The sequence below is a fragment of the Grampus griseus genome (genome assembly GCF_964374135.1).
Source record: "Grampus griseus genome assembly, chromosome: 1".
Lineage (NCBI taxonomy): Eukaryota > Metazoa > Chordata > Mammalia > Artiodactyla > Delphinidae > Grampus > Grampus griseus.
The window spans coordinates 117,775,903-117,794,948 of record NC_139017.1 but is presented as its reverse complement, the minus strand read 5'-3'; the positions used below and the strand labels follow the sequence as shown (position 1 = coordinate 117,794,948).

Sequence of the window (19,046 nt, the reverse complement as noted above, 5' to 3'; positions counted from 1 at the left end):
GGTATAATTGTTCTCCAGTTTGTGAGTCACCCACCCAGTGGTTATGGGATTTGATTTTATTGTGCTTGCGCCCCTCCTCCCATCTTATTGCGGCTTCTCCTTTGTCTTTGGTAGTGGGCTATCTTTTTTGGTGAGTTCCAGTGTCTTCCTGTCGATGATTGTTCAGCAGTTGTGATTCTGGTGCTCTCACAAGAGGGAGTAAGCGCACATCCTTCTACTTCGCCATCTTGAACCAATCTCTCCACATTGCATTTTTTTAAAAAAGAATTTCCTTTATGATAGGTGTTCAAATATCTGATAATTGGCTTAGTACAGAAGTCAAATTATGGTTGAGAGCATTTAAGTAATGACTTAAACTGTTTTCTTGAATATGGTCAAAGAAGCTGTTCTACTCACTTGTGTTGTCAGTATTCTATTTGACTCATGTTTAATTTATCAAATTTATTGTAATAAAATTGTTCTTTGTAGGTACTGAGAAGTCTTTCTCGCTTTGACTGGAGATCACAACATACGAAAGCTGTCCAACACCGTGAACCTGGATCAGGATTTAGTTTTGGTATATGTTTTGTTCTGTGTTTTGATTTTAAACTTTTGTTTGTTGTATGTATGCAGCTTTCTATATGTATTTATCTGAAACATGTTTGTAAACAAACTTAGTAATGTCTGTCAGTGAATAGAACCAATCACCATCCACAGGTTGTTCACAGTTAGTCATACCCATTCTTCCTGATCTTGTTTTCTTCTCCATCATAATACCCTATACATAAATCTGTATTAGCAGCATACATATATATTTCTGCCATTTTTCTTAAGTATATATCCCCAAATAAATAACAAATTCACTGCTACATATGACTAGTCTTCAACTTAGAAATGAATGCAACAAATACTTCTTAAACACTTATTAGTTACAAAGTGCTAGGTGCCTGCTAATAAGCCAGAGCCTGGTTTGTCCATAATATATCTGAACTGCAGTTTGGTGCTAGTACATATGGTTCTCAGTTTGGGGATCAGGGAGCCATGTGGTGTCGGAGGGAAAAGGAATAAAATTTTGCTTCCCTTTTCTCTCTAAAATGAAGAGCCCCACCCAGGCAAAAAATTTGAAAAATAATCCCTTTCTTCAGCATCCTTTGCCCCCTAAAGTGCTTTTTGCTTCAAAATTATTACGTTTCCTCTAGTTGAAAACCCATTTTCTCAGTTCACTTGGTCTCAGAAAATAGTTAAAAGGCAGCTGAGCTAATTAACTCACACCCAGGTAGAAATAACAAACTCAAAACTCCCTAGGGTTATCATTTTTGGTTTTTATTTTATTTTTTAAGATTGTTAACATCTTTATAAAGTTTTTTTTTTTTTTAACAGAATTAAGTGAAAATTTTGAAACAGCATGAGGATAGCAGTTTGGGACACTGGATCTTATTTTCTTATTGAGATGTTAGCATAGGTTTGGTATGGTTGCTCCTTAGTTTCAGTTTGTCACGTACAGATTCATACTCAATAGTAAGAGACTAGCAGGAGAAATCTATGGTGGTTCGCTGACTGACAGAAGATGAGGTAGATACAAGTGTTTAGGAGGGAGATTGTGGAGCTCAAGAAAAGGAATAGGGATAACACCTATGACCAGTTGCACCTGGTTGTTTAGCTATAAAATGGGGATAATATCTACAACAGAGGATTTATTTGAAGATTAAATTATATGACATATGTGAAGTCCTAGCACATAGTAACTGGATCAAAGTAGATTCTCAAATAATACGTAATAGATCCTTGCCTTCCCTCCCCTTTACCCACTCACAATTTTGATACGAATTGGCCCCAATTTTACAAGTAAAGTTGTGATGTAGAGAACACTAGACTGAAATGCTAAGTATACTTTTATTGCTAATTCATTGTAAGACTCTGGAGCTATCGTTTCCTTAGTCTGGGCTTTTGTTTCCTTATTTATACAATGAGAGATTCAACACCGAATTTCTAATGTCTTTTATATTTTATTTCATACATCCCTATAGAAATGATTACTATACTCCTAAACATTCATGCTCATTCTTGCCTTTCTACCTTTTTTCTCATGCTTCTTACCTGAAATACCCTATATCTTTTTAAAATTTTACCTATCCTTTGATAGTATGGATTTTTAAAAGTATGGTGGTAATTGGCTTCTGTCCTCGGTCCAGTCACCCTATTCACTTCATTAATTTGAGAAGCTTTCCCACCACTTTTGCCAGTTGCTTTGTGCTAATTTATAAGCTTAAATTATCTGAGTTTAAAGGAGGAGTAAAATTGAAATTATGATATTAGTATTATATGATATTTTGGAACAAGTTTTATTGGTTTGTGGTCACTGGTCATATCTTATCTCCCTAATTAGATTGATTCTTGAGATCAGGGCATTGTCATATGTATTAGTTTTATTTCAGTGTTAGTCAAAGTTTGATGAGTCTGCTTTGGAACTAATAATAAGTAAGAAAAATTGTTTTTACCTTAACACTTGGAAGAGGAAAACTCAAGTTTATATCTGTTACTCATTTGTAAAAGCTAGAAATCTTACCTACTTTTTTGGCATGAGTATCGATATAGATTTATTCATATAGCACAGTGAAATCTTGATTAGTCTGAAGGCACATTGCAGTCTGACTTTCTTGTTATCCTGGTTTAAATTCTCCATTATAAATATAAATTTCCACATACTTCATTTCCCTCAACTCATTGTCCTATTTTAATGTTTTCTAAATAACTTTCCCTTAGCGTTCACTGAACAGCAGAAAGAATTTCAAGCTACTGCTCGTAAATTTGCCAGGGAGGAAATAATCCCAGTTGCTGCAGAATACGATAAGACTGGCGAGGTAGGTTTATGCATTTTAAGGAGAGAAAAGTCTTTGACATATTTTACAAGATTTTAAATATAAATAGATTTTAAATATAACTGGCTTTTATCTTTATTATTATTTTTTTCTTTCAGTACCCTGTCCCACTAATTAAAAGAGCCTGGGAACTTGGTTTATTGAATACACACATTCCAGAAAGTTGTGGTAAGCTTTCTTTACATTTTTAATTCTAGAATGCCTATGTACAAGAAGAATTTTGAAATTCTATTCAGTCATTCTTTCAGATATTTGTTGCCATTAAATGGCTTTCTACCTTTGTGCCACTGTTCAGACTTCAGTACTTGTCAGCTTTTAGAAGCCTTGTACTCAACACTTAGAGGCATTCTTCCTTCTTTATAACTGGTTCTGATGTTAACTTGATCCTAATCCTTGGTAACTTCTATCTCTACAGTTAGTTGATTTGTTGCATTTTAATTCTACCTTTGATTTTACATTTTATTGAGACTTTCCTTTCACTCCTTTCGTCAGTCAAAAGGTTAAAATTTTAGCAGAGTTGAATCAAGTTTTTACAAAATCAAGCTGAAACAGGAAGACAGGTCCAGATTACAAATAGTAAGAGAATTTTTTGAAATTTTAAAACTTATTTTAGAGAAGTATACTTTGTTACTGTACTAGCCAGAAAACTTTTAGTTTCTAGTGTTATAGATACTGTTTTTGCAAATTTGCTGTTAAAATCAATTAGGTTATATTGGAAGTAATTTAAATAGTTGACCCTTATTTCTATTGAGGTGTGCTATATGTTATAATGGGCTCTTAAAACATTTTGATACTGTAGGAGGTCTTGGACTTGGAACTTTTGATAGCTGTCTAATTACTGAAGAAATGGCTTATGGATGTACAGGGGTTCAGACTGCTATTGAAGGAAATTCTCTGGGGGTAAGTTACCTAGAAAATGAATTGCTTAACTGAGCTGTTGTTAATGAAACAGTACTAAGTTAGGTTAGCTGGTGGAACACAGTTTTCTTTAAAAAGGAACACGAGATTCTGCAGTGAAGCCTGGAGTTCTTTTCCATGAGTTGATCATTTTGGCTGTTGTATTTAGTACTTGGAGTCCTAGCTGTCTCTGTGGGAAACTGTACACTTTGGCTGTGGCTTCAGTGGCAATTCTTAGGTAAGGGCATTCAGGAGAAGGATTGGGATGGCTTGCTGCCACTGCTGGCAATGCTGAAATGTAGTGAGTAATTCTTAGGACACCTGATCATATATACCATGTCATTTATTGTAAATTTAATTCTTTTTTTGTTTGTTTATTTTTGTCTGCATTGGGTCTTCGTTGCTGTGGGCAGGCTTTCTCTAGTTGCAGTGAGTGGGGGCTGCTCTTCATTGCAGTGCGCAGGCTTCTCATTGCGCGGCTTCTCTTGTTGCGGAACACGGGCTCTAGGCACGTGGGCTTCAGTAGTTGTGGTGCACGGGCTCAGTAGTTGTGACTCACGAGCTCTAGAGCGCAGGGTCAGTAGTTGTGGCACACGGGCTTAGTTGCTCCGTGGCATGTCAGATCTTCCCGGACCAGGGCTCGAACCCGTGTCCCCTGCATTGGCAGGCGGATTCTTAACCACTGTGCCACCAGGGAAGTCCATAAATTTAATTCTCTACTTGTGTATCTTATTACAGTAGATTTTTATATATTATATTACCAACAAGTCCTATATAACTTTGTTTTATGAAAATACTTGGATTAATAGATTTATATCCTTGTGGTTTTAGCTCTCTAACTTAGAAGCAGAATAAAGGCCAATTCTTTGGACTTACCCTTGGGGAAAAATAGTTCTCATGTTTTGAATTAAGTATTTCAATTTACATACCTAATTTTAAAATATCTTGCTTTTTTAATATCACTTTTCTTTGGTTGATAGCAAATGCCTGTTATTATTGCTGGAAATGATCAACAACAAAAGAAATATTTGGGGAGACTGACTGAGGAGCCAATGATGTGTGTGAGTATGTGTAGCTGCTGCTTTATTTCACATTTAAAGAAGTGAATAAGTGTGCTCTTTTTCCCTTTCAGTCTGTATGTATACACTGGGCTACAGCACATTAAGGCAAAAGCAACATATTTAGGTACAGTGATGTTTCTGGGATGCCAGAAAGTGTCCTAAAATAATCCTCTTGCTTATTTCCAGAAGAAAGATACCTACTTATAATGTTTCTGGGATGCCAGAAGAGTATCATAACAATCCTCTAGCTTATTTCCAGGAAAGTAATAGCTACTTAATGGAGCACTCCAGAGCTCTAGAACTGAGCAGTTGTGTCAGGAAGTTCAGATGGAATACATGACAGTAGGTGTTTGAACTAGTAGTTTTTTGAACTAATAAGAAATTAATATGACTGAAAAGATAACAGTTTGTTTGTTGAATCACTGAGTGACTTCAGGAGGATATTTATAGATTTTATTTAATTTTCTGAGAACTACTCAACAATTTTTTTTTTTTTTTTTTTTCGGTATGGGGGCCTCTCACTGTTGTGGCCTCTCCTGTTGCAGAGCACAGGGTCAGGACGCACAGGCTCAGCGGCCATGGCTCACGGTCCCAGACGCTCCGCAGCATGTGGGATCTTCCCGGACCGGGGCATGAACCTATGTCCCCTGCATCGGCAGGCGGACTCTCAACCACTGCACCACCAGGGAAGCCCTCAACAAATTTTTAAATTGGAATTAATTTTGGCTGTGCCATGAGGCATGCGGGATCTTAGTTCCCCAACCAGGGATCAAATCTGTGCCCCTTGCAGTAGAAGCACAGAGTCTTAACCACTGGACTGCCAGGGAAGTCCCTAAATTGGATTTTTTTATGAAAGATATTCTTATACATTTTACACACATGCATGCTGCAGTTCTATACTGAAAGTGACTTTACATAGGATTTTTCTTTCTTTTGGTTATTAGTCAAACAGATTTCAGTCTAGGGTGTGATTGTGATACCAAAATATAGTAAATTGTTATCATTTTGAGCTGTGAGAATTGGTCTGAAAGAGTAGAAATTAGTATTTGAAAATAAATGTTTTTTATTTATTTCAGGTACCTAAATTTCAGGTAAACTTATGAAGACATTTATATGTATTTCCTACTTAGTTGTCAATTTGTTTTAACAGGTGAGAGTTACTTAGTAGGCTAATTCTCAATATTGTCTAAGAATTGTGTGAAACATCCAGATTCTTTTCTTGTAATGTATATAATATTAGAAATAGGCTAAAAAAATGTAGCATAGAGATGCTTTGGAGAACCTAACTTATACACTGATATGAATATTTGTAATTATCTTAACTGTTTATAAATAGGTATTTCTAAAATATTAGAGTCTTTAAAAGTAGTTCAAGTATTTTAAACATTTCTTTGGCAGTTTTGTTATTAATATCTTCAGTATATGTAAAAATACATTCACTCTAGTCCCTAAATTATTCTAACTTCTGAATTAATAAAGGTTTACTGTACATTTTCCCCCTTCTAGTGCATAATATTATTCAAATATGTATCTAGTGCAATTGATGTACTCAAAATATGAAGCCAAGGGTGAAAATGAAAATAGTCAATAGGTATATTAATGAAAAATATTGATTAATTTCTACTGAGAGTCAGTTAACTCTCAATAATATTTATAAAATTATACTACATATAATATGTTTTATTTAAACTTTTTAGAATTAATATTTTAAAAACTTTCAGATTGTAAAAATAGTATAGAAGATTTAGAAAGGTATGAAGAAGAACAAAAACGTCTGTAATCCCTCAGATATGAAGTTAACTGCTATAACTGTCTTATTGTATACTCTATTAGATTTTTTAATACATATAAATGTATTTTTCACAATTAAGGTCATATTATATATGCAGTTTTACATCCTTTTTAACATAACGAGCATTTTCTTATGCTCTACTTCTTTTTAAATACTGTGATATTTATGACTACATAATATGCTATCTAATTGATGTACTATATATTATTTCACTATTCCCTATTGTTGAATATTTAAATTCCTTAGATTTTTGCTTTTAAAAATAATGTCGGACTTCCCTGCGTGGTGCAGTGGTTAGGAATCTGCCTGCCAATGCAGGGGACATGGGTTCGAGCCCTGGTTTGGGAAGATTCCACATGCTGCGGTACAGCTAAGCCCGTGCGCCACAACTACTGAACCTGCGCTCTAGAGCCCACGAGCCAAATACTGAGCCCGTGCATCACAACTACTGAAGCCCATGTGCCTAGAGCCCGTGCTCCGCAGCAAGAGAAGCCACTGCGATGAGAAGCCCATGCACCGCAACGAAGAGTAGCCCCTCCTCGACGCAACTAGAGAAAAGCCCACACGTAGCAACGAAGACCCAATGCAGCCAAAAATAAATAAATAAATTTATTAAAAAAAAATAATAATGTCATGGTAGGGGACTTCCCTGGTGGTCCAGTGGTAAAGAATCCACCTTACAATGCAGGGGACGTGGGTTTGATCCCCGGTCAGGGAACTAAGATCCCACGTGCTGCAGGGTAACTGAGCCTGTGCGACATAACTACTGAGCTCATGTGCCTCAACTAGAGAGCCTGCGTGCTGCAAACTACAGAGCCCATGTGCCCTGGAACCCACGTGCCTCAACGACAGAGCCCAGACGTCCTGGGGCCTGTGCTCCACAACTAGAGAAGAGAAAACCTGCACGCCACACAAGAGAGAAGCCCGTGTGCCATAATGAAAGATCCTGCGTGCCTCAACGAAGATCCCACATACCACAACTAAGACCTGAAGCACCCAATAAAAAAAATTAATAATAATAATAATGTCATGGTAAAAATTGATACAGAAAAAGATGATGAGTTTTTGGAGTTAATTTACAGTTACAGTGTTAGTGCATGTTCGTAAGACTTAATCTCTTACCAGATCATGTGATCAGTTATACTCTTGCTGAGGAAAGTGAGTACAGAAATAAATCAGGATGATACTATAATTATTTTTTAATACCACTTAGTGCAAAAACATTTTCTAAAGATCAAAACTAATTATATTATTGCATATATATTACACATATAGTATTAAAATATCAATAATAAGTTAGAAATCATATTTATTTTTCAAAGATTGGATTAAATCTTTCAAAAAGTATATACCTAAAATATAGTATATATTTTAAAAAGTATATACCTAAAATATATGCAGTATTAGACAACTGGAAACAAGTATTAGACTACTAGGACAAGCTTGTTATGGGCAAGACATTCAGTAAACTTACTTGTCCAAACATGGTCTAAGAACTCATAAGTGTCTGAAAAAGCATAACATGATAAAGAAAACTCTTGTCATAAAACCATGTATTTCCAGTGGAACTGAGAAGTAGCTGAAATGTAACTGAACACTGAACTTGGGGTCCTAAGACCTGGCTTCAAGCCATATAATAGCAATATGATCTTATATAGTTACTTAGCCTCAAAGTCTCTTCTGTATTTTCTTCTGTATTGTTATACACACCTATTTTGGTCGTATAACATCTAAAAAGATATAGTAAACATAAAACAAAATGCTTATGTTTTTATAAGAATATCTTCACATAGTGTCCCTTTTGCAAAAATATAGTAATTTCTTTCATACCTCATGGCCAGGGGATACTTTGTTTTTCTTTAACTGCCATTCATTCATCCATTCATTTACTCAATATCTGAGTTCCCTGCTATATGCCAGACTTCAGCTTATAGGCAGTTTACACTTGTAACTACAGTATAGTATTTTTTTTTGTTTTGGTAAGTAGGAAGCACAGAGCCAGTTTTATAGTCCTCCATTAGTAATTATTTGAACCTCGAAGCATGTGTTGTAGTATATTATTCTTTCCGGTTTATCTTTATTTTCACTTCATTCCTGATTTTTTAAAAAGCATGCATTATATGAACTACCTCCAATCACTTTAGAGTGTAAGGCAAAAAAGAAAAAATTAGTAGAGAATGAATGCAAAATTGTTTAGTAAACTATACAAAGATAAGGTGGTGATATCATCACTAATAAAGAAAAGTATAATGTTGTACTCATTTTAAATATTTGAATACTGTGTACCAGGTGGACTTGGAATAAAACAATGAATAAAATTGGGCTCTTGGGACTTCCCTGGCAGCACAGTGGTTAAGAATCTGCCTGCCAATGCAGGGGACACGGGTTCGAGCCCTGGTCTGGGAAGATCCCACATGCCATGGAGCAGCTAAGCCTGTGTGCCACAACTACTGAGCCTGCGCTCTAGAGCCAGTGAGCCACACCTACTGAGCCCGCATGCCACAACTACTGCAGCCCATGTGCCTAGGGCCTGTGCTCCACAAGAAAGAGAAGCCACTGCAATGAGAAGCCCGCACACTGCAACAAAGAGTAGCCCCCCTCGCTGCAACTGGAGAAAGCCCGTGCACAGCAACGAAGACCCAACACAGCCCCCCCCCACAAAAAAATAAATAAATAAAAACCCCACCAAAACTGGGTTCCTGCTCATAGGTTAACAACCTGGTAGACCCTTAGATCCTTACCCAAAATGTATTATTCATAGAATTATAGAATTCATAGAATTATGCAAATTAAGTAAATAATAAATTCTTCATAAATAATTATGCATAAAAGAATGTTATTAATTTGCTTGACTTAAGAGAACAAGTTGCACTGGAAACAAAAATGGCTTCTGCTGAAAGAGCATTATAAAGTTAATTTTACTTACTAGGAAACAATCAAATAAGACAAGAGCAACTCTGAAGAACCAGCCATTGTGCATGGCAACACACAAACTCATACACTTCATAAGTTCTAAAAACTATGCCTTGGGCTTCACTGGTGGCACATTGGTTAAGAATCCACCTGCCAACGCACGGGACAGGAGTTTGAGCCGTGGTCTGGGAAGATCCCACATGCCGTGGAACAGTTAAGCCCGTGCGCCGCAACTACTGAGCCTGCACTCTCGAGCCTGCAAGCCACAACTACTGAAGCCCTCGTGCCTAGAGCCCGTGCTCCGCAACAAGAGAAGCCACCGCAATGAGAAGCCCGCGCACTGCAGCGAAGAGGAGCCCCCGCTTGCCGCAACTAGAGAAAGCCCGCGTGCAGCAACAAAGACCCAACACAGCCCAAAATAAGTAAGAATAAAATAAATTTATGAAAAAGTTAAAAAAAATAAAAACTATGCCTTATTATAAAGCAGAGGAATGTCTAATAGCATATTTCAGAGGAAAAGAAATTCCCAAAGTTACTTAAAATATAATTTTGGTACTTTAAAGAGTTATCTTTTCTGGGCAGTTCATTTGTATAATACTTTTTTTGTTGTGATGCTGAAAACATCTTTGAACATCTAGGTAGAAGAGTAATGCAGTTAACCTACATGACACCTGAATCTCCTCTATAGCACACCTGTGAAAAGGCCATCTAGCTCATGTTTTCATGTCTAGGAGCCTCAACTTCCTGAAGCAGCTCCATTTGGGAGTGTCCCTGACTGTTAGAAAGCTCTTCTAGATTGCATGCTTCTGAGGGAAAGGATTGTGTCATTTCCTTTTATAACTTCACCACCTGATACCATAATAGGTGTTCAATAAGTTTGAATAATTTCACACTAGTTTTCTCCTATCAGTTCAAATCCTCTCCCTTGGCTGTATAGCCCTTCAGGTATTTTAATATGGCTGTCATGTGGCTCTTACTTTTTTCTAAGCAAATTAGCCCCAATTTTTTCATCTTTTCTTCATACAACACAGTAAAGTCCCACCGCCTTCTTAGTAATCATTGACTCAAAAATATTATTATAGAGCTAAATATAGTACTCTAGTATGGTCTGATGAGTACAGAGTAGCATGGTTCCATCACTCTTATTTTAGATACTTTTTTTTTTTTTAATATCCCCTCCTGGCCTTGCCCCCACCCCCCACCTTCATTTTAAACTGGAGCTGATTCAAACCTGCTGCTCTTGGAAATAGGCCATCAGTATAGTCTGCAACAGAAAGATGATCTGCAAGGGGATGTGAGTGTGAGAGAGCAGGGCAATCAGAAAGAATGAGAAAATGAGACAGGTGAATGGAAAAGGTGAATAAACAGAGGATGATGAAGGAGGGAGAAAGACTGAAAGATTAAAATGTTGGGCTGAGTGGGGAGCTTGAAGAGAAGGGAGTTACTGAAAGCCTCGAGTTGGAGCAAGTCTGGAGCTGATCCTTCTGGGCCCTGTTCTCTCTCACAGATCCAGAGGGTTGCAATAAAGATGTGTCTCTTTGAGATTTTCCAGGTCTCTTTCTCATAAATCCGTATTTTCTTCTTAATTAAGGTCTTCTGGACCAAAGGTGTCATCCAAGAATTGTGTAAAGAGCACAAAGATAGGAAGAGGTAGATACTATTCTTTTGTAAATATAGCTTATAGCATTAGCACTGTTGATTTACATAAAGCTTACTCTTGACTTAAGTTGGCAAATCAGTCTCCCTGTCTCGTGTTAAGTTTTGGTATATTCACTGAGTAGTCTATTAAGTCTCCAGTTCCAGCCCTTATCTCTCGCCTGACCTTTACCCTCCTATATGAACTTATCTATTAGACATTTCTTCCTAGCTAGACTCAAATATGTTTTTTTTCCAACTTGTATTTTTATTTATTTATTTATTTTATTTACTTATTTTTGGCTGTGTTGGGTCTTCGTTTCTATGCGAGGGCTTCCTCTAGTTGCGGTGAGTGAGCGCCACTCTTCATCGCGGTGTGCGGGTCTCTCACTGTCGCAGCCTCTCGTTGTGGAGCACAAGCTCCAGACGCACAGGCTCAGTAGTGTGGCTCACGGCCCTAGTTGCTCCGCGGCATGTGGGATCTTCCCAAACCAGGGCTTGAACCCATGTCCCCTGCATTGGCAGGCAGATTCTCAACCACTGCGCCACCAGGGAAGCCCTAGACTCAAATATCTTAAGTGAAGTGTGTCCCAAACCAAATTATTTTCTTCCCACTCTATAGTACTGCTTCTCTTTGAGATTATCCCTAATTAGAAGCTTCCTAAACTAAAAAATTGAGTCATCATAACATCCTCTTTAGCTCTCCAACATCCTATTCAGTCATTGTGTCCTGTGGATTTCACACCACAATTCTAAACTTCATCTTATCTTCTTGCCTTATCTTGCTTCTTAGTTTAAGCTTTCTTTCTTGCATAATTTGTGTCCCTAACTCCACTCTTATGTAGGTATTTATGCCACTTACTAGATCTGTGAACTTGGGAAAATTACTTAACCTCACTGTCTCAGTTTCCTTATTTATAAAATGTAGACACCTAGTACTTGTGTCATAAGAATTATTGTGAGGTTTAAATGAGTCAAGTACTTAGGACAGCACCTGGAAGATAGTAAAAAGTTATTATTATTATCTCCCCTTAAATCTGTCCTTTATACTTCTGTAATAATAAACTATCTAAAATGTAAATCTGTCACTTTCCTGCATTTACAAAAACATTGTGTTTCCATTTCATCAATAGCAGTGGTATCTAATATTTTTTTTTAGTTTGTGAACGCGTTTTAGAATCTGACATCCTCAGAAAAATGCATGTATATTCCTCACTTTTCCGCACTAGGCTGCTCTGGATTTCCCTGAAGCCCAGGTTCTGTGGCACAATAGCAAGTGTTTGATAAACTTCTGTTGAATGCATAAAAGTCTGCTCTCCTTAGCATGGCATACACCTCAGCCTCCAGGACCAGGTCCCTGGCTGCCTTTTTAGCCTGTTTTCATGGCTTTCACTTTCATACTTTACATTCCAGTACTGAACTGCTAGTACTTTGCCTTGTACAACTGCTGTTTCATTCTTCCATGCCTAGATCTGCTTGCCTCACTTATTTGTCCTTCAAGACTTATCTCCTTCAACGAGTATTACTTATTATTCTTCTTTTCATCTTACTTACCACTTATCACCTCCCACCCTCTACAGGTCTAAGTAGTCATTTCTAATGTCCCTATGTACCCTTACTACTTTGAATTAAAATTAACTGTTAAGGTTTCTCTCTTTGGACTATAAGTACCTTAAGGGTAAGGAACTTGTGTCTTTAGGCCTTGTATTCCCAGTACCTGTCACTCAGTAAACTTGAATGAACTTCAGCTACCCATTGCTTGCCTTCCACCACTCCCTTTATCCATTCTGCTTACATCTTGTCACACATCTGTTGAAGAGCCTTAATTAAGAGGCTTCCCTTTTTCCACCAGATAAAATTTTAACTTCTTAGTGTAATATAAAGTGTTCTTTGTCATCTGTTCCCTTCTTTTCTTTCCAGACTAATTTCTACCATTCCCTTACATGCACAGAATGCATAGAATCTGGTACTTTTGTATCACAAACACTGAGTAACCCTGCTTCTTATCTCGGTATCATTGCATATGTATTACTTCTTCCTGGAATACACATTCCCCCTTTTCCTTACCGCCTAAGAATTCCTTTTCCTTTTTGAGACCTAATTTAAACATCACCTCTGGGAAGCTTTCTGACACCCTAAAGCTAAGATAGTTTCTTAAGCCCATTGTGTGTGACTTTAATACTTAGATATATAATTACAATATAATATTCATCTCCACTGCTACATTGTAAAAATCTTGAAGACAGGATGTCTTTCATCTCTGGCTCTTCCATCTCCTCCTTCATAACCTGGTAAATGGTAGATACTACTCAATAAATGTTTGGATGAATGAGTTCGTGTGAAATTTATTTAACTTGGTTGAAGATACCTAACAATGTAATTTTTGATATGGTTTATTGGTATCCTACATCTAGTTTTAAATTACATATTAAATGTTTTTACATTTGAGTAGTTTGATTCTGTAAGAACATTTTATTGTTAAGTATTTTAAAGTATTTAAAATACTGACTTAAAAAATAAAATACCCTCCTGGTTCTAAATGTTCATAATTTAATAATTAACATATAATTATTTTCTCTTATTTCCATATATTCAAGGCCTACTGTGTAACAGAACCTGGAGCAGGCTCTGATGTAGCTGCTATAAAGACCAAAGCAGAAAAAAAAGGAGATGAGTATATTATTAATGGTCAGAAGATGTGGATAACCAATGGAGGAAAAGCTAATTGGTATGTTGTTTAAAACCTCTCTATATTGATTCTTAAATGCTTTATATTCAGAATCTCCCCCTCTCTCCTTCCTTTATTATTAAACTACCACAATTAAGACAAGTTTTATTCATGGAACTGGAGGGTCCATAAAGGATTATAAATAGTTCAGTGATTTTCACAAACTATTCTTAAGTCCTGAACTATTTCTTCAAATTGTATCAGAAGTTTAATTTGTAAAATAAAATAAAACAAAAACACCTGCTCTGGTTGAATCTGATTAGGAAAGCTAGAGTTCCCTCTACTTGGCTTACTACCCCCACTCTCCCTAGCCCATACCAGGATCCTTGGAACCATTCCCCTAAGATTCTGAGGAAAAAGGAAAGCCATTGGTATAGCACATTTCTCTGCTTCTGAGCAATAAGTTTAGAGAGGACAGAATTTTACTTTAATAAAATCTAAGAGGTCCAAATATATAGGTCCAAAAATAATGACATGCAGTTCAACAAAGGATCATAAAATCCTTTGTATTAATATAAAATTTTGAAGGAAAACATATTTGATAGCATTATTTGTGGAAAAAAGATGAAGAAAGGTTCTATAGGAATGAACAGTGTGATGTATCTGCCTTTAAGAAGCGAATGTAATTTCTTGCTGAAGTAATAGAAGTATAGCATCAAACAAGCAGGAAAAAAAATGGTAACATTTCTGGGCAACATTTTTTAAGACATGCATTGACAAAATGAAATAAATTCAGAAGCAAGTAAATGTCCTTCATTAGGGTGAGCACAGAAAACATGTCCTATGAAGAGTAAAGGAATTAGATTTGGTTGTGTAGGAAGAATTTAAAAATTTTTAAAATAATGTCTCATACATGGAAGAATAGGCTTGTATGTTTGCTCCAAAAGTCAGTTTAGAATAAATGTGTGAAAGTGAGAAAAATGTAAAGTATAGCTCAACATAAACACAAGAATTTCAACAACAGTTCTATCTAGTGTGTGTTAAGTGGTCATGGGAAAAATGTATTTACTCATCACTACAAGTATATAAATAGAAACTTATAGAAGAAGGACCTTCTGGTGATTGGTATAATGAACTAAAAATGGGCTATCTTTCCTTGTCTGCAAAAATTCTGATTATATATGTGTGCTCTTCGGTGCTATTTTTTGTCAAGAAAAGCATTATTCCTGAGAGTGAGTTTACTGTTTATTTTAAATATGTCAATCACTTTATGAGTGTCCAGTATTACGGAGTGCTATATCATTATCTTTAAGTAAGTTATCATAATATCACAAGTAATAAAAAAGTGAAGAAACGATTAAAATGTAACAAGTTGAGGGAAATCCAACAATGCAAGTAGAAGCTTTCACAATTTTAATAATTGATTAAGTACAGCGCATCATGTAGTAAGACAAATTAGGTAATATATGAAACTAGAAAACAATTTTTACTATTTTTTAAACTATTAAGTGAAACTGTAGAGTAGATGATAGTTTATTAGTTTTTTTTTTTTTTTTTTTCGGTACGCGGGCCTCTCACTGTTGTGGCCTCTCCCATTGCGGGGCACAGGCTCCGGACGCACAGGCCCAGCCGCCATGGCTCACAGGCCCAGCCGCTTAGCGGCATGTGGGATCCTCCCGGACCGGGGCACGAACCTGTGTCCCCTGCATTGGCAGACGGACTGTAAACCACTGTGCCACCAGGGAAGCCCAGTTTATTACTTTTAAGCATAGAAAATAAATTAGTTGTTTAAGAAATTAAAAAAAAAAATTCTCCTATACCAGGCTATTTAGAACATGGGTTACATGGATATTTGGATGTTTTGCCTTTTTTCCTCATGTTTTATTTTTAAATCTTCCTGGGAAGAATTCTTCTGGAGAGAAAACCCAGGAGATATTCATAATTCAGCTGTAACACAAACTCTGATTTTGCTGCATGAAGAGGACAGTAGTCAGAACATAGGGGTCACTATCTCATTTCTTTTCACAGGCAGCCCCATTTACCCTCCTTTTCCAGATAACTTGTCCCTTAAATACTTAAACTAGTTTTGGGAAAGAAAAAGTGACAGTTCCAACACACACATACTTTATTTTATGTCATCTTGATACAAGGAATTTTTACTTGTCAATCAAACTACAAAAAAGTTAGATACCATATTAGTTAAGAAGTAAATGTGGGGTGAAATACTAGCTCTGCCATGTTGTAAGTATGTGACCTGGGTGAGCTTTTAAACCTCTCTGATTCTTCATTTCTTCATCTATAAAATGGGGGTAATAATAATTGGGACTGTTGGGAGGATTAACTGAGATGGGAGTCACCATATGCTATCTGCTGATACCATTCTCTATCATCATGTATGTATATGTGTATTAGGTATTTTTTATTGGCTCGTTCTGATCTGGATCCTAAGGCTCCTGCTAGTAAAGCCTTTACTGGATTTATTGTGGAAGCAGACACCCCAGGAGTACAGATTGGAAGAAAGGTAAAGTATGTATTTATCAGTGATTAAGGCCTCCAATATTATTATTATTATTTTTTTTTTGCTGTACGTGGGCCTCTCACTGTTGTGGCCTCTCCCGTTGCGGAGCACAGGCTCCGGACGCGCAGGCTCAGCGGCCATGGCTCACGGGCCTAGTCGCTCCGAGGCATGTGGGATCTTCCTGGACCGGGGCACGAACCCGTGTCCCCTGCATCGGCAGGCGGACTCTCAACCACTGCGCCACCAGGGAAGCCCTCCAATATTATTTTAACTATAAATTTCAAAATTACTAATTTCAGTTTCCTTTATTGAAAACATTTTGGTTGTATTAAGTTGCAATGAAAATAAATCTGCTTTTGATATTATTGGGTGAAATAGTCCTTGCTAAAGATTTTTAAGTTGAGAATAGTCGTGTCAAGTAATTATTTGAAAGAGTAGCCATTCTTGGTGCCAGTCTATGGAGAATGCCAATAACAGCTGTGAGGGATAATGAAGCAGAAATCAAACTATCATTTGTATGGCCTGCCCAGTAATAGAGTTTTAGATATTTCAAAACATTTCCCCATTCTTTTTCTTTGCTCACAGCAACGTTTCATGTAGGATAAGTGGCATTATGCCCATTTTATGGATTAAAACAATGTGACATAAGTTGATTACCCAAGTTCATACAACACTAAGAGAAAAATCTTTTCCTGAGAAAGTGTAGAAATGGCAAAGAGCCTTGAATGTGAGAAGGCAAGAAAAATTTTATTTGAACAAGAAAAGGTAATTTAACATATTTGAAAAGGATAGTAATATGGGGAACTTCCCTGGTGGCGCAGTGCTTAAGAATCCACCTGCCAATGCAGGAGACATGGGTTCGATCCCTGGTCCAGGAAGATCCCATGTGCCACGGAGCAACTAAGCCCGTGTGCCACAACTACTGAGCCTGCGCTCTAGAGCCCACGTGCCGGAACTACTGAGCCCACATGCTCTAGGGCCCGCGTGCTGCAACTACTGAGCCCATGTGCTGCACCTGCTGAAGCCAGTGCGCCTACAGCCCATGCTGCGCAACAAGAGAAGCCACCGCAATGAGAAGCCTATGCACCGCAACGAAGAGTAGCCCCTGCTCGCTACAACTAGAGAAAGTCTGCGTGCAGCAATGAAGACCCAACACAGCCCAAAGTAAAAATAATATATTAAAAAAAAAGAAACAAAAGCATAGTAATCTGAATGCATGGATATAATTTAAGCAGTAGCATTTAAAGTAGACTAAAGAGAAAAGAGTTTAAAATTTAGTAAATCAAAGAAGGAAAGAAATGAAGTCATTAAAGTAGTCCTAGTGAGAGCTAAGGAAGCATGATTTAAGATTATAACTCTGAGAAAAGGAAGAGGAGATGCAGTTTTACAAATGTAAAACTCTTTTTTTTCAAAGTGAATTTGTAAAAAAGAAAACCTATTAATGACTAAATGATGTCTATATCTAAGGCAAAGGAGGGATTATGGAAGTTAATTAAGAGTTACATCAATTTTCTTCCAAATGGGTAAAGGTTCAGATTATCTTGTCAGATATTAGACTAAGGGTGACATAACCTGAACTGGAAAGGCTACTTTGAGTTGACCAAGTTATGCAAACTTCTAAACCAATCATATGTATTTGTATGTTTTATTAAAAGCCATGAGAATCTCTCTTTTGTACCAAAGCCTCTTCAAAATGGAAGCATGTTGCTAATGTATGTAAGAGAGGTACTTTCCCTTTTAGGCCATAGAATGTTAAAAGTGGAAGATACCCTACACATTTTTTGTGGTCTGTTTGCTGAACACTGAAACTGAAATCCAAGTGAAATGATTTGCTCAAGGTTACATACTTAAGAGGCAGAGTTGAGATCAGTGCTAATGTGTCCTAGAAACTTGCCTAGTGCAGTTTCCTACGCTGTATTATTCTATACTTTCTTTTAAGATAGATATTAAAGGTAGACTGCACTTTACAAATAAAAATATAATGAGATTATTGTATATAACAAAATAGAAGTACTAAGAATTGTTGTGCTTCTTCCAAGCAATTGGTTTGTTTTTATTCATGTTTCATTCGTTTTTCCTTTTAGGGATGGTTGCTAGAAAACTCAGGGCCAAATTTATGGCCGTCTCTAGAAAATGTAAAGGTCCTGACAGATTATATTTTATTACATAGTAAACCGATTTCTGATTTTATCTTGCTATGTCTAGTCTCACTTTCCTTTTTCCCATATTCTAACTTTAAAAAAAATCTCTAATTCAATAACTATTTATTATTGAGTTCATACTATATGCTAGGCATTATTCAAGGTATTGAGATACTGTATTGATCAATACAGAAAAAAATTAGATCCTGCCCTTGAGGATCTAATTTTCTAGTGAGAGAGATAGATAGTTATATTGTATATATTTAAATCTCCTTAAGTCTTTTTTGAAATTATCAGAATTTTACAAATTTGTGAAATCTGATGTTTTTCAAAATGTTTTGTGTTTTAGAAATTATATGGCTTGAGATGAGTCCAGGAAGCATTTTGGTTTTAAATGTTCTGGTGTTTGGGATGAGTCTGGGAAACAGGATAGAGTAAAACTGTTTTCATAAACAGTGTTTTCTCATTATGTCTGAGTGAGGGTCTAAGGTACTAGAGTTTATCAACTTATAAAGACAAAGAGATGTTGGTTTTTTCCTCAGTCAAACTATATATTACTGTCA

At 36.6% G+C, this 19,046-nt stretch overlaps 1 protein-coding gene across 1 annotated transcript in view; it reads left to right on the top strand.

Annotated features, from left to right (window-relative positions):
* ACADM (acyl-CoA dehydrogenase medium chain) overlaps window positions 1–19,046 on the top strand; it is a 48,948-nt gene that overhangs the window by 9,243 nt on the left and 20,659 nt on the right. Inside the window, exons 2-8 of the mRNA XM_082680889.1 lie at window positions 469–556; window positions 2,743–2,840; window positions 2,957–3,026; window positions 3,658–3,758; window positions 4,736–4,816; window positions 13,754–13,884; window positions 16,237–16,345. Coding sequence (XP_082537015.1) covers window positions 469–556; window positions 2,743–2,840; window positions 2,957–3,026; window positions 3,658–3,758; window positions 4,736–4,816; window positions 13,754–13,884; window positions 16,237–16,345 — 678 coding nt within the window. The remainder of the gene's footprint in view (window positions 1–468; window positions 557–2,742; window positions 2,841–2,956; window positions 3,027–3,657; window positions 3,759–4,735; window positions 4,817–13,753; window positions 13,885–16,236; window positions 16,346–19,046) is intronic.